At 42.7% G+C, this 14,951-nt stretch overlaps 1 protein-coding gene across 2 annotated transcripts; it reads left to right on the top strand.

The window, feature by feature from the left end:
- The first annotated feature begins 594 nt into the window (after nucleotides 1-594).
- yy1b (YY1 transcription factor b) lies at nucleotides 595-6,508 on the top strand. Of its 2 annotated transcripts, none has more exons than XM_070925681.1 (5): nucleotides 595-1,282; nucleotides 2,637-2,799; nucleotides 4,183-4,243; nucleotides 4,742-4,900; nucleotides 5,297-6,508. In XM_070925681.1, the coding sequence occupies exons 1-5, from the start codon at nucleotides 718-720 to the stop codon at nucleotides 5,477-5,479; spliced, it is 1,131 nt and encodes a 376-aa protein (XP_070781782.1). In that variant the 5' UTR covers nucleotides 595-717; the 3' UTR covers nucleotides 5,480-6,508. The 2 variants fall into 2 exon arrangements, with proteins under 2 accessions (XP_070781782.1, XP_070781781.1); XM_070925680.1 differs by having other exon boundaries at nucleotides 2,649-2,799.
- The last annotated feature ends 8,443 nt before the right edge of the window (nucleotides 6,509-14,951 follow it).

Here is a 14,951-nt window from a genome sequence, read left to right on the forward strand (position 1 = left end):
CAGCCAGTATAGCTATATTTAGACTCAGGTTTGATTCATCATGATTTAGATCTAATCATAGACTAAATCTGAAGCAGCAACAGCAGAATTGATTTATCTCCATGCTTTGTACTTCACAGGTCACAGAACTGACCTAATTCTAAACCTAATTAACTATTTTCTTTACAGGTTTCCAGTTGTGCTGGACTATTAAAAAAGTCTAAGCAATAATCAATCAATCAAGGTCAATACAAATTTTATAAAAAAAAGTTTGCTGGATATACAAAGCTTGCGTTCCCATTTCATCCCATTGAAGTTGAATACTTGTGGGCCAGGTTGGTCAGCATAAGCCACTTTTATTACATAATTTTGGGATGTCGTCACTTGTGATGGACATTTGCTATTTTAGATAGTTTACAGACAAAATTATTATTTGATTAACTGAAAGCATAATCTCATGTCAACAAAGTTTGGGAACCCCCCTGGCACTTCCACTTCCACTACCACTAGCAGCAGTGTTATCGCTGGGTTCACCAAAGTCTCGCGATACTTCGGTATTAGAGAGAGCATAGTGGCGACGAGAACTGGCGTGGGACGGAGCGAAGAGAGTTGTTATCGAAGAAGAGGGAGAACAGACAGAGGCAGGAGCAGCGCTTGGGGGTGTGTGAGTGTGTTTGTGAGGTCCAAAAAGGAGCACAACACGGCGTGAATGAGAGAGGCAAGCTGGCGGAATTCAACATGGCATCCGGAGATACGCTGTACATTGAGACAGACGGCTCGGAGATGCCGGCCGAGATCGTGGAGCTTCACGAGATAGAAGTGGAAACGATACCGGTGGAGACTATAGAGACCACGGTGGTCGGCGGGGATGACGACGACGACGACGACGACGACGGGCAGCCCATGATCGCGCTCCAGCCGCTGGTCACGGACGACCCCAACTCGATCCACCACCACCACCACCACCACCACCAGGAGGTGATTCTGGTCCAGACCCGGGAGGAGGTAGTCGGTGGGGACGACTCGGACCTGCACACGGACGGCGGCAGCGGGTTCGAGGACCAGATCCTCATCCCGGTACCGGCTCCGGGGGTGGAGGACGAGTACATCGAACAGACTTTAGTGACTGTCGCTGGGAAGAGCTCAGTGGGTCGGGTGAAACGGGGAGGCGGCACTGGTGGCAAGAAAGCGGGCAAAAAGAGCTATTTAAGCGGCTCGGAGGCTGGCGGAAGAAAATGGGAGCAGAAGCAGGTGCAAATAAAGACACTGGAGGGGGAATTCTCTGTTACAATGTGGGCCTCGGGTAAGTAACGTTAGCCAAGCCGTGTCTGTCAGCTCCGTTGTTAGCCGTTGCATGAGGCCTCATTGCCAGGGCGTTGTCCTGCTGCACCAGACTAGTTCCTGGAATGGTCCGTCGCACTGCCGTGAGGAGCGACAAATAGTGCAAGTTTTCGATGTAAAACCTCACTGTACCACAGCGAAATGTTTTTGTTTTGAAGGGAGGCCATGTTTTAGGTGTTGCTGGGCGCCGCCATATTCCCCGAGACTAGTAAGTATGGCGGCGGCCCCGAAAAAATGGCGATAGTCACGGCCAGGCAGAGATGGCGGCGGTGCTTGGGGGAGATAGACAGCTGGGTTTGGGATATCTGCAGGCCGCAAAACTGTACTGAACGCGCTGCTGAACTGCAGCCGGTGCAGCACCGGAGGATTATGTAAGGTGTGTGAACGTTTAATGTGTGTTAAAATTTGAGTCACGTACAATTTAGCCAGTAAACCGTTTAGCAGTTAGCTCTGGTTGCTGTTGGTGGCAGTTCACCAGACAGCTTTGCGTCTGCGTCAGGCTAGCTACTGCCTCTGTGCAGTGTTGTGGTACTGCGTGCAATGTGGTGTTATCCCAGTGACAATCCAGCATTAGTGAAAAGGGGTTTAAAAAAGCAACGAAGAGTTTATATTTTACGACGTTGCTAATTTTAATTTCACAGCCGGGTTAAAAGAACACTCTGGTTTACATATTCCTTACTAATAGTCTACCGGTTTATTTTCTTTTTGAGGGCACAGCAGCTATCTGGAGGTATATATATATAGTGCACTCTGCTGGTTAGTTTACAGTAGAAATAGAATAGTTTTGCTTCTTATTTTTACACAAGCAAGTCTTAATTGACGGAGGCCATGAATTATTGTCTGCTTGACTAATTCCACTTTTTCTAAATTAAGAAAAGGTGTAGCCAAACCACGCTTTAAATTTATTTGCACACCATCATCTGTTACTTTAAAGTGCATATTCTCATTTGGGTACAATTGTAGTGGAAGTTATTATTTTTATTATTATTATTATTTCGTCTTTTATTGGTCGCCCCTGCTTAACTTTTTACTCTGCACGTTTTGCATATTTAGCGATGTAATTTCAGTTTGCAAGGTAGCATTACATTTGGTAGTTCGTTTTCTTGTTTGTATTTACAATAACTGCAAATGTATGAGCAGTAGGAAGTGAATTATATGTGGAATGAAGGAAATACCAAAGTAATTATGCAACAATAATGTGACTCCTAATATAACCCTGTGGCCAAGGCAGCTGCAGGTGTTTCTGCCCTCCTTCAGACTTGTAGTTAAGGAAAAATCAGTATGTTATCGGTTCAGTCTCTGTAATGTGTTTCTAGATGACAATAAAGACATTGACCATGAGTCGGTGGTGGAGGAGCAGATCGTCGGGGAGAACTCCCCTCCGGATTACTCGGAGTACATGACAGGGAAGAAGCTGCCCCCTGGTGGTATCCCGGGGATCGACCTATCGGACCCCAAACAGCTGGCCGAGTTTGCCAGGTGAGTGTGTGACGGGGTCCCTGCATCCTTTGTTCCCACAAAACACGGATTGTGGACAACTCTGATGAATATTCAAAAAGATATTGCTATCACAAAGGTGGCTCTGACACTACACAATCAGATGTAGATGTCTGTTGTTAGGGTCTGCCAGGCAAACAAATGCATGTAACATTTTATTATGATAACAGATTTTTTTTATGTACTTTCATATTTAATGGAATTGCTTCTTTGATTCTTCTTTGAAGATTCAAAACTTTTATTTGTCACATGCAGTGCAGTTAAACAAAGGGTAGGATACTGTCCAATAAGTAATAATAAATAAATAAATAGTAAAGACAAGAATAAAAAAGAATAGAATTACAAGTATATGAAATATAATATAAAAAAAAACAAAATCACTTACAGTTTGAGTGTCTGCATATATTGATTTATGTTTATGCACAAGGTTTGAGCAAGCCATGTGTTATGCATGCTATGTAATATTTATTGGGGAAGGTATATAATTGTTATGAACATGTGCTAAAGCAGACCAGAAGGACATATTCTATAGACCTTTATTACATTGTATGTTGTTATGAAATGATGAATAGAAAGTGAAATGTGCTGGTGCTGTGCTGCTGCTGCTGCTGCCTACAAGTATCAGGTTGTGTTTTGGGGGTCAAAACTCAAGTGACACCCAAAGGAGTTAAAAGAAGAAGAAAAATCTACAAGGCCGTCAGTTGCTTAACTGCCTAAAATGTTTTGCTAACAATTATTTTCATTCCTGATTATTCACCCAGGTATTTTGTCATTTAATTCTTATATATTCAGTAAATTGTCAGAAAAGAGTGAAACATTCCCATTTTAATTTCAATAAAATCCAACTTAATCCATTTAAATTGCTTGTTTTGTCCAACTGGTTGTTCAAAACCCAAAGATAAAAAAGCTAATATTAACACTTGAGGAGCTGTAACTAGTGAATCTTTGACATCAAGACTGGGTTATTAAAATTCTTGCAGATGAATCGACCAGTTGTTCAGCTCTAGTCGCCTTGAAATTGCAGGTCAGCTAAATGGAAAGCAGGTTTATTTTATGGTGAGACCAGTGAATGTTCCCAGCAGGTGGGCATTATGTAATTACCCACTGTAATAACTTCACAGAATCTTTTCACTGTGTGTTTGACTTTCCTGTAAATCGTGCCGCCTCGAGTTAAAACGTCAAGTGGGGAAGTTTCAACTGTAACAGCCAGCCTCTTACTGATGCTGGTTATTGATTAACTAAAGTCGACATTAATACTGGACTAGTAGATGACCATGGGTGCTTGTGTAAAAGTGATGGCTTTCTGCCATTTGTCTGCTTTTGTTTGTTAAAAACCCCAAACCATGTCCTTTCTTTCCTTAACAGGATGAAGCCCAGGAAAGTCAAAGAAGACGATGCTCCCCGGACGATAGCTTGCCCTCATAAAGTGAGTCTAACAACGTTGTACCCAGATGAAACCATGCCACCACTTTGCTAAAATAGAGTTCATAGTTCCTGATAGGTTTGATATTCTTAAATTGTTGCTTTCTGTGTAATTGAACATTTCTGGAAAGGTTATTTAAAAGTGAAGCAAGCACTTCAGTGTATTGATTTTCATGTACTTACAAGAACATTCAGCAGAATTCTGCATGTTTAGCTAATGTGAAGGCTTTTATTCACTCTGTGAGCAGTCTGCCATAGGAGCGTGAAGCTGTTGACTGTACATTACCACTTCAGGGAAAAATAGAGGCAGCTCCACTTATTTTCAGGATTTAAACTTGATTAAAGGAAACTATACAAAATGCTGGGAACACTTGATGTTTATATTTATGTCCAAGGAAGCAAAAACCCTTATGGTGAACCCCATCAGAATTTACAAGCCTGCTGCAATGTGCCTCACATTATTTGTTTGTCAACTTCGTGTTGCACTTTCTCTGGTCTGCAGGGCTGCACAAAGATGTTCAGGGATAACTCAGCCATGAGGAAGCATCTCCACACCCACGGACCCCGCGTGCACGTCTGCGCCGAGTGCGGCAAGGCGTTTGTCGAGAGCTCCAAACTCAAACGTCACCAACTTGTTCACACAGGGGAGAAACCCTTCCAGGTTGGCATCTGGACTACCTTCACACTCGCCCACGCACTGATACACTTGCATTATTTTTACATTTTAAGCACATAAGCCCAGCACAGTTTTAAGCCAAATTCAAGCTAAGGAGAATGGGATAATAAGTAATTGCGCTCTCATGGGGTTAGGGATAAATCATCCCATATCACACTGGCTGGGAACATTTTGAGTCTTTGCATGATCTTAAACTTTGAGACTATGCTGCAAAATTTTCTGTATAATTACTGCCATATTTCAATCACAATTATATATTTTTACTGACATTTTTGACATGTAAATCCGTCCTTCAACGACTAGTCAATTAAGCCCAGTTGGTGTCACACAGTGTATGATTAACATGAAGCCTGACTCCCCTGCTCCTCTCATTTCTTCTAGTGTACCTTTGAAGGCTGCGGGAAACGGTTTTCTTTGGACTTCAACCTGCGCACGCACGTGCGGATCCACACTGGAGACCGGCCCTACGTCTGCCCTTTCGACGGCTGCAATAAGAAGTTCGCGCAGTCAACCAACCTGAAGTCTCACATCCTCACACACGCCAAAGCCAAAAATAACCAATGAGAACCCATCCACCAGCGTCTAGCCACACAGACGAAAAAAGAGCATCCTAGCGGCACACGTGAAACCTCTTTTGAAGACGGAATGAAAAGCTTGAGACTTATTGATTTCTATGAAAAAAATCTGACAGATTAAAAGACTTTAAAAACACTGAAATTCACCCAGCTTTCCTGCGTCCCCTTTCTTCTGCTGTCATATTGGATGAGGAACACAGTGACTATTCCCCAAAGCCCAGGCCAACACGGTCCCTTTGTTTCTCCAGTGGCACTCAGCTGCCAGAAGATGGAACTCGTGGACAAACATCAGAGACTTATTTTTACCAGAGTGAGGAGAGAAGCAGCAATCTATTAGTATTTTTATTTTCTCACATAGCTTTTATTTTCCTCAAGTGTGCATATTGTACACTTGACTCAGGCTATGTTTAGTAAAATTGTGATGTTTCTTTTTTTCCCTCCTGCATTATGAGATCGTACCTATGATACAAAAGGTTTCACATGTATGAGAACTTTAAAAACAGCTGTATGTTTGCATTTCCATACCCTCTTTGGTTGTATTTTTCTCTAACCACAAAATAACCTTGTATACTTGTATTGTATGGCTGTATTGAAATTACATAGACATAGATAGAGGTGTGATTTAAAGTGTTAACCAATTAAACTTTTAGTCATGAGTTGCTTTATATTTTCTATGGACTGTCTTTACACAGATGAATGAGTAATATAAACTTACTCAGAAGCGCGTCTCAGTATCTGAAGCGAATTGACTGCGAGACCATCACTTTATTTGTTAGAATGTAATGTACAGATGTCAACCATTAACTTCCTTTGTTGATATTTACACCCATGTATCTCAACTGCCCACAATAAAACGGGTCATTCCAACCCTGTCGAAATTCACGAAAGCTTTTATTAAGTGTATCTTTTTGATTTAGACAAATACCCTCTGATACAGTTTATATTAGTGGTAATTGTTGACCAAACGGGTTCTTTTGCCTGCTTATCAGTTTGACGCAAAATAAAATTATCATACAAGTGTTGGCACATTTTAATCCATATAATACATATTGGGTATATTATAAAGCAAGAAAGTTAATCGGAAAACCAATTATTTGATAATGTGTTTTAAGTCTTGTTTAAGTGAGAAATATAAAGATATCGTTGAATTTGGGAAACTATAATGTGTTTTTCACTTTTTTTTATTCTATGAAGAAGAAAATTAATCAATTAAATAATTAGGTAAATCAATAATGAAAATAATTGTTGCAGCCCTGAAGTTCTTATTACTGACAATCATTTCCAAAGTGATTTTAATGTGTAACCTTTTAATGCAAGATGCCATCAGATCCTTTTCACAACATCCCTTCTTATAGTTTATATCATTTGGATTTGACTTTTCCATACCACTGTGTGCTCTGTGGCTCGCAGGAATACACAGTTCATGAAAATGTAATCAGTGGTGGAAAGTATCTCAGTACATTTACTTAACCACCGTGCAAAAGTTTAATTGCGAGGTACCTGCTGCATTGCTATAGATTAATATGCCCAGTTTATTAAGCAGTTAAAATTAGTTCCACCTCAAGCAGGCTGGCTACAACATTAAAGTACTGCTGACATGTTAATGCATCAATGATAATGATCCAATAATATTATCATATCACACTGACAGGGGCCATTCTGCATAATAATTTATTCTTAATGCTTGCTAAAACCTATGCATTTTTACTTAAGTGCAATTTTAATACAGGACCTTCACTTGTAAAGGGGTATTTTGTATAGTTTGCTTCTTCAACTTCATGTCATGATCTGAATATTCTCCCACTAATGGATGTAATAATGCATCAGAAGGCCTTTTGGCTAAACCCTTTTGACTCTCCAACCAGAAATATTAATGGTCATATCACACAGAGGATATGGCCCCTGGCCTGTGCCCATAGGCCCGTAAATAATCCATCAATGACCACACAAAAGGTATTGGAATATTTAAGCATTAAAAAAAAGTAATTTGTGGAAAATAAATGAAATGTAATTCTGGGGCTTCAACTAACAATTATTTTTATCATCGATTCATCTACTTATTGTTTTCTCAATTAATCAATTACTTGTTTAAATGTGTTGTTTTGTGTATTCGATATTAATTTAAGAAGACTAATAAAATATTCACAGTAACTTATTTGCTTAAAGATGACGTCAGCTTTACTAAATTCACCCTTGGAGTCTCAGTTCTCGCGGTTAGTAAACACACTACAGCTGTATTTTTGAGAGAAATAAAAAAACAAAAACAAGATGTCGCCCTCCGCGTCAGTCTTCATTCATATTTGACTCAGGATAACAGACTTTCTAAAAGCTGCATTAGCTCGGTGGAATCTCCTTCCTTCCTTCTCGGGTCTCCACTTGCAGTTTTACACATAAGTCCATTCCTTTTTCTGCTCAGCCAGCGGGATTAGCACAACTGTCTACCTCAGCGTCCTGCTAAGATCCTGCTCTTTGGCCTGATCCCTGCCATCCTGCCGCAGACTCCAGACCAGCTCTTGCTGCCCCCTTCTGGCACTAAACTCCAATGACTCTCACCCGGATGACAGTGCTATCCATGGTTCTGATCCCCAGGCGAAGGCCACAACCACATCATCAAGCCTCTGTGTGTGTCTGAAGCAAAATATGCTGTTTGAGGAGTTCCCTCTGAGGAGTCTATCTTTTTGAACACTGTCACTGTCACAGTCACACAGAGCGATCACAGAGCAAGAGGAAAACAAAAGGGAGCCGTGTTGCTTTGTGTTTCTGCTGAGGAAATAAATTGATTTAGCTCGAGTGCATTCTTGATGTCTTATTGGCTTTTTAAGACTCCAAGCAGCTCAGACCTGCTGCTTGAAATTCAGAACCAGGCGCATTTTACCTCTACCTGAGATCAACTTTGACTGGAGAGATGTGTAAGTCCACTCTGTGTGTGTGTGAGAGAGAGAGAGAGTCAGAGTATGTAAAGGCCGATTCAGGCATGATTCCACTTGGGGTTCTCTTTCTTTTTTTTTCTTTCTAAAGGAGCACTTATTCACAGGATTGGTTGTTTTGATTGACAAAGGCAGGGGAGAGTAAATGCGCTACTTGTTATGCAGCTGAAGTCTGTCAAGCCTCCAACACCTGCTCTCTTTCAGATGCTTATTTCATTATGGCTTCTCTCTCCCAAGAGTCAAAGCACTTTATGTGTGTGCGCGTGTGTGTGTTGTTTTTTTCCTGCTATTTTTAATGCTGTGCTGCATGTTTACCTGGATGTCATTCCCTTTCTTGCTTTCTCTCTCTCTCTGTCTCTCTGCTTTGGCCAAGTCTCAGCTTATTTGCAGCCGAGTGCAAATCTCACCTACAATCTTGACGCCTGGATTTTCTTTCATTAGTTTGTCTTTCTTGTCTGTTGCACTGGCGGCAAGCAAACAGAGGTTTATCACACTGAAGCACACCATGGCAGCCTGAGCAGTAAGAAACCCACAGTTGTTGCACTAAACCCCTTCATCTGCGAGGTGGAGACTAAATCAGGAAATCCGTGAAGATCAACCCCTCAGCCTTCTGTGGTTTATTATTTATTGCACATTTCTTAATAACACTTCCACGAGGATCTTTCTCTCGCCTGTGCTCTGCTTGTCAAGAGCTGAATTCCATAGTCACGTGGTGCTGGATGTAAATAAATACTGAGGCAAGCAACCACAAATGTGAACATGAAATTGCACAAGCGTTAATTTATTCAGTTTAGCTCACCTGGTAGAGCTAGCGTTCCATGGCTCCTTATCGCAGCGGCCTGGTTTCGATTCCGGCCTGGGCCCTTTGCTGCATGTCATCCCCTCTTTATCTCCCACCTTTCCTGTCTCTCTCATCTGTCACTATTAAAGGCAAATGCCCCAAAAAAGAATCTCCATATAATGTCAGACACTTGCCTGAGCACATTAAAGGTGTATTCTGCAAATAGAGAATTGTACAAAATGACTGGAGTAGATATAACTTCCCTACATCCTTGGTTACATATAGTGAAAGCCTGTCTGTGTCTATGATGCTTAACTCCTCCATTGCTCCATCACACAGCCAATTTGATGCTAAGGCATGCGGAACAGTATAACTCAATTCCATCCAATCAGTACAGGTCAAATCTCTGAACTTAAATCTGTTCTAGACGCATTTAAATCTCTTCAAGTGCCTCTCTCTCCCTATTTTTTTTTTTTTTTTGCAGTGGGCACAGCAAGAGATGCTATTTCCATGCAGAAAATATGTTGCCAAGGTAACAGAGGAGCGAGTGAGAATGTGTGTGTGTGTGTGAGAGAGAGAGAGAGAGAGAGAGAGAGAGAGAGGCTGACATACCCCCTGAATACCAGGACTCCCGCTGCAGACGTAGTGCACAACGCTCCACCCTGTCATCATCGCTACAGCAGCTTCTCAAGCTGTGTACAACCCTCGTTACACATCTGAAGGCTATCTTTGGAATCTTTAAATGTCAAGACAGTTGGGTTTTTTATTCCGGTCTTTATTTGCTTTAAGTGTCACACCAAAGAACAGTATTGGTTGCAAATCATCTCTCAGTTTCTTTGTACATCTCACCCTCTTTTCCACCTCTGGTCCTCTTATCAGCTCTCCTTCTCTCCGAGTCTGTCTCTACCTATATATAGACTGCCTTTCTCTCTTTCCTCTGCCTCTCTATCTGCGTACACCTGTCTCCTCTCTCATCCTCTCTCTCTCTCTCCCTCTCTGTCACACTAAATATGCTTCATTGGCATGGCCATAATTAACTACACTGTTTCCAAAGTAGGTTGCACAAGGTTTAGAATGTAAGTATGATAATTCAGAATGGTTTGCACTTTAAAACACTATATGCAATATACAGCATACTACTATTGCCAGCTAATCACAAATGGATTAATAGTTTAGCTTATTTATTGTGCAAAAAAGCCAAATATGCTGGTTCAAATTTCCCAAATGTGAGTATTTGCTGCTTTTCTCACTATCACTATTGATAAACCTCACGATTAACTGATATCAGTGGTGGGAAGTAACTAAGTGCATTTACTCTACTCTAGTATTTCCACTTTATGCTACTTTATACTTCTCGTCCACTTCACCAGAGCTTTGTATTTTCCTCTTTCCTACCTCATTAATCACCTCACCTCACCCCTCAGATTTATCTTGTGACCCTTTGGAGGGGGCCAGACCCCTAAGTTGTAAACCACTGGACTAAACTACCAGATCCTATGCTATACTACCAAATAGTTGCTATGCTAAAGCTATGCTGCTCATTCATACTTCAGTATTAACAATACAATTGTATATATTATCAGTCACAGGGGCCATTTTCAGCCGAACAAGTGCTTCTAATTTTCACACATAAGTACATTTTACAGCTAATGCTTGTGAATCTTTACATTAGTATAATTCTGAATGTAAAGTTTACTTGTAGAGTACTTCAACGTTGTTATATTTCTACTTTTACTTCATTAAAGGCTTTGAGAACTTCCTCCACCACTAACATTTTTAAGTGATCAGCAGATTAATCAGTAATGAAAATAATGGTTATTTGCAGCCCTACAACATAGTATATTATAATGGGAGTGCTTTGAAGTCTGAGAGAGCGTGGAGTTCTTTGAGATTTATTTTGGCAAAGAGCTTGGATGTTCTGTCTTTATACTGGCTGCAGTGTAGCAGTAAGTCTCTACCTCTTGTTTCTGGCAGACTGAGTGTGTCTCTTTTCTCTGGGTTGCCATGTTTGCCCTCCAGTTTCAATGGCCAGGTTGTGATCACTCACTTTGTATTTAGCTCATGTCCTTTTCAGTTTCTGCTCTGGTCTGTTTAGTGCTAAATAGCTTTGAGTTGACTTGTTGTGTTTTTGTAGATGCCCACACGGTTGATGTACTGTTCTTTTTCTTCAGCTGGTATTTGATCCAGATTGTGTGAGGTTGTACTGTCCTGTATCTCACCGTAGTCTACACCGGTATCTCTCTCTCTCTCTCTCTCTCTCTCTCTCTCTTTACTTCTCTCCCCCATCAGCCATCAGACGTCAATCACAAACCGACCTTTATTTGATTAATGCTTCATTTCAGGATCCTCATCACGTCCCCGCTCCGCTCCACCCGGTCACTAAAGGTGAACTCTCTTCGATAGAGAGCACAGCCACTGCATCTCCATTTCAAATCACTGCCTGTACGGCTGCGCAGAGATGGGATCGGCCTGCAGCTTCTGCATTGCAAACGTGATCACAGCCAGATCAAAATGCCTTTAAAGTCTTGCTTATGAGGAGTTACCTGACATTCTCAATTTCCCCCGCAGTGGCTCTGTCCCATCAGCTGCAGCGGATGACAACTGATCAAACAATAGCTGTGGGGCCACTGCACTGTTGTTTTCTGTCCAATATCCCCACGTGTGTTAGCGTGTACGCTTTATATGCCCAATTAGGGTGAAATTCGTGTTAAATGTGACTCCACGGTTTGATATCTCAACTTAACAAGCACACTTAGATGAGATCACTCTGAGCAATAAATAAGATTAGCACACAGAAACACAGTCAATTCATAATCCTATGTGAGCTGGTTATGAAAGCCTTGAAGCCATGCAGATTTGTGTGAGTGTGGATGTAGAAATGATTCAGCAATGGCCAAGTGAAATGCAGGCATGCATGCAGTGACGTGTGATAGAGTGGGACTTCTTGGCGCTTCTGCAATGGGAGAGCAAAATAACGTGGCCAATGACCTCCCAACAGCTTCCTATGCTCCATTACCAGAAAAGTGATAACAAGATTAGCATAAGCACTTTTAGTAAGTCAGTGTGAATGGGATCCTTAAAGAGGCTTAAAGTGCCCCCCCCCAACCCTTCACCAGCAGCTGATAGATAGTTGGGAGCTGACAGGCAGATCTGCTTGGTTGCTGCACTGTTCTCTTAGTGATGTCCAACACTGGCAAATCAATGAGAGATCCATCATTGGGGACACTCAGCGCAGAGACACAGAGAAAATCACTTCTATAAGCGATAGCAGCTATCAGGCAAATTGGTAGAAAATGGTTCCTAATGGTGCCTGGTATGTCTGGGGTAAACTGCAGCCAGCCTCTTTGCCGTCCATCACCCTGGAGCATATGTAACTGGAAGAGGGGAGGCGGCAGGAGAGGAGAGGAAGAGGAGGAAGCATCTGTTCGTTCAGCGTGGGAACCCCTCGGGGGGGAGGGAGGGAATCTGGGTTCACGTCAAAAACCAAAGCTGGTGTCTGTGCTGCGGGACGATGCTGTGTCACTTAGTAAGTCTGCGTGTCAAGTAGGGGAAGTCACTCAGTCGGCACCCCCTGGTGTATGACCTTCACTCAGCCGACTCCTCCACTTTCTAATGGGATTTTAAAAATGCTCACTCATTTTCCCTCCCGGCTTTGTCAAAAAAAATCCTGTTGGTAATTGAAGCGGAGTTGACGCAAAAGCTGAGATCATAAAAAATGGATGACTTCTCTAAAACCCATCTTGAACCGTCAAAGTCGGGGGAGACTACTGGTCAAGAGGGGGAGTCAAGTAGTTTTCAGTGTAAGCGATTAACATCATAACAGGACACTTGGCAGCGCTAGTTATCTGCTTCAATCATGAGTTTGACTAGACAGTAACAGTTGGTGCTGCGTAAACAAGGAAGTCTTTAGTTTAGATTTGACCATTTCAATTATCTCCCCTCTTGCCCAGACTGATGTTTTCCCAGAAACAGTAATCACATTCACTATTAATGAGCCATGATGTTCATCCTGGACCCATTTACTCCTCTCAATAATGCATACTCTTTGGAATTGCTTGTGCATATTTTAAACTGTGCCACCTCCTCCTTCTGGTGTGCCCCCACCCTAATATCAGTGGTGTTTTGGACAGATTTGCTATCTGGCCCCAGGCTCTCTCTACGTGTACTCCCAGGGATAATGCTTGCCAGGGGAACAATGTCTCATGTGTGACTCTGATTAAGACCGCCTGCTGCGCGGAGATAATGAAACACCGAGCTGCAGCACGGAGAGCAAAGGTGCTAACACACTTGTTGAAGGATCTCAGACTTCTTCGATTAAGCATTCGCGTTACCCCTCTCTAACTGAGATTCTAATGGGCTCTTCAGTTTGTTGAGAGAGCCCCAATGATCTCTTTAAATAAGACAATTGACCACAAATTGGACACATTAATGCCCCAATGTGATATTCCCCACATCCTGATTGTCATTAAACGGCAATTGTGCCATTGGAGACCATGTTGGTTTAAGTGCTCTGTAAAGGGACTCGTCCTGTCAGAACCGACTTCATTCAAAGGCATGAAAAGCCCATTAATGGTGACAGCAGAAAATGAATTTAATCAGCAGAACATGGATCCTACTATTGAGAAGAAGGGGGGGAAACTTAATCAAAATGCTTCTGACGATCATTTTGACCCCGGTGGCATTTGAGCAGCGTATCAACTCAGCCCCAGACTGAGGAGCGATTGGCCAGTCTGTTTGTAGAAGGCAGGTTCAGACTTGAGAGATTGGCAGGTTGAGTTCTCAAGTGGGCCAGTGGGTGGGTGCTGGGGGGGGGTGTTTGGATGTGAGCGAGGGTTGTTTGGGAGCATGACAGGAGAGAAGTGTGAGTCAGCATGATGCAAGACAGTAGACTGGAGAGGAGGGGGAGTCGGACAGCGGTGAGGGAAGAAGGAAGACAAGGGCCAGGAAACTCATTACAGGGGTTTGGAAAGCGGGTCAGGCTCGTGCAGCGTTGTGAAGGGGAGCGTGTGGTTCTGATCTGGCCGCAGGGCTCACTCCACTCTGCTCATTGCCAGACCTCCAGCCGAGGTCTATCACCCACACTCACCCCATCGCTGCCCCCCCACCCCACCCACATCCCCTTTGTGAAGGTGCACTGAATACCGAAGAGCCAGAGGCTGCATGGCTGGCTTACAAAGGATGCTCTTTTTCTCTGTCTCCTGCACTTCTCGCTCTGTTTCGCTCTACATTCTTTCTTAAACTCAGCTCCCTGTGCCCTCTTCCTCTCTTCTCTCTTTCTCCATGTCTGAGCTGTTTCGCTTTCTTCTCTGCACCTCTCGCTCCCTCTCTCCATTTCTTCAGCCTCACCCCGGCCTCTCAGCCTCCCACCCTCCTCGGCGTATTTGTTTCACAAAACCTTCCATCTACTCCTCTCCGCTTCGCCTCCTCTCCTCCCTTCATTCTCTGTCTCTCTCTCCCCAGAAATGCATCTATTATTAACATACACCTCTGGCTCTTGCCAAAGACTAAACCAAGGTTCAGGCCAAGCTCCTCAGCATTTTAATCACCCATAATGAGCAAGAAATAATGAATAAAAGTGCTTCAATCCAGCCTGTTTGGATGACAGCAATTAATTTATGTCTTACATACAGTATGTGCAGCTCATCCTAACAGGTTTTCCCTGCGTAGTGCTGTATTTTCAAGCCAATGTGCTGTACCCCTTGAGGTTTAGCATAGAGAGGCATACCAGTGCATGTGTATAAAAATCAATCAGG

Source organism: Enoplosus armatus, chromosome 19 (assembly GCF_043641665.1).
Source record: "Enoplosus armatus isolate fEnoArm2 chromosome 19, fEnoArm2.hap1, whole genome shotgun sequence".
Classification (NCBI taxonomy): domain Eukaryota; kingdom Metazoa; phylum Chordata; class Actinopteri; order Centrarchiformes; family Enoplosidae; genus Enoplosus; species Enoplosus armatus.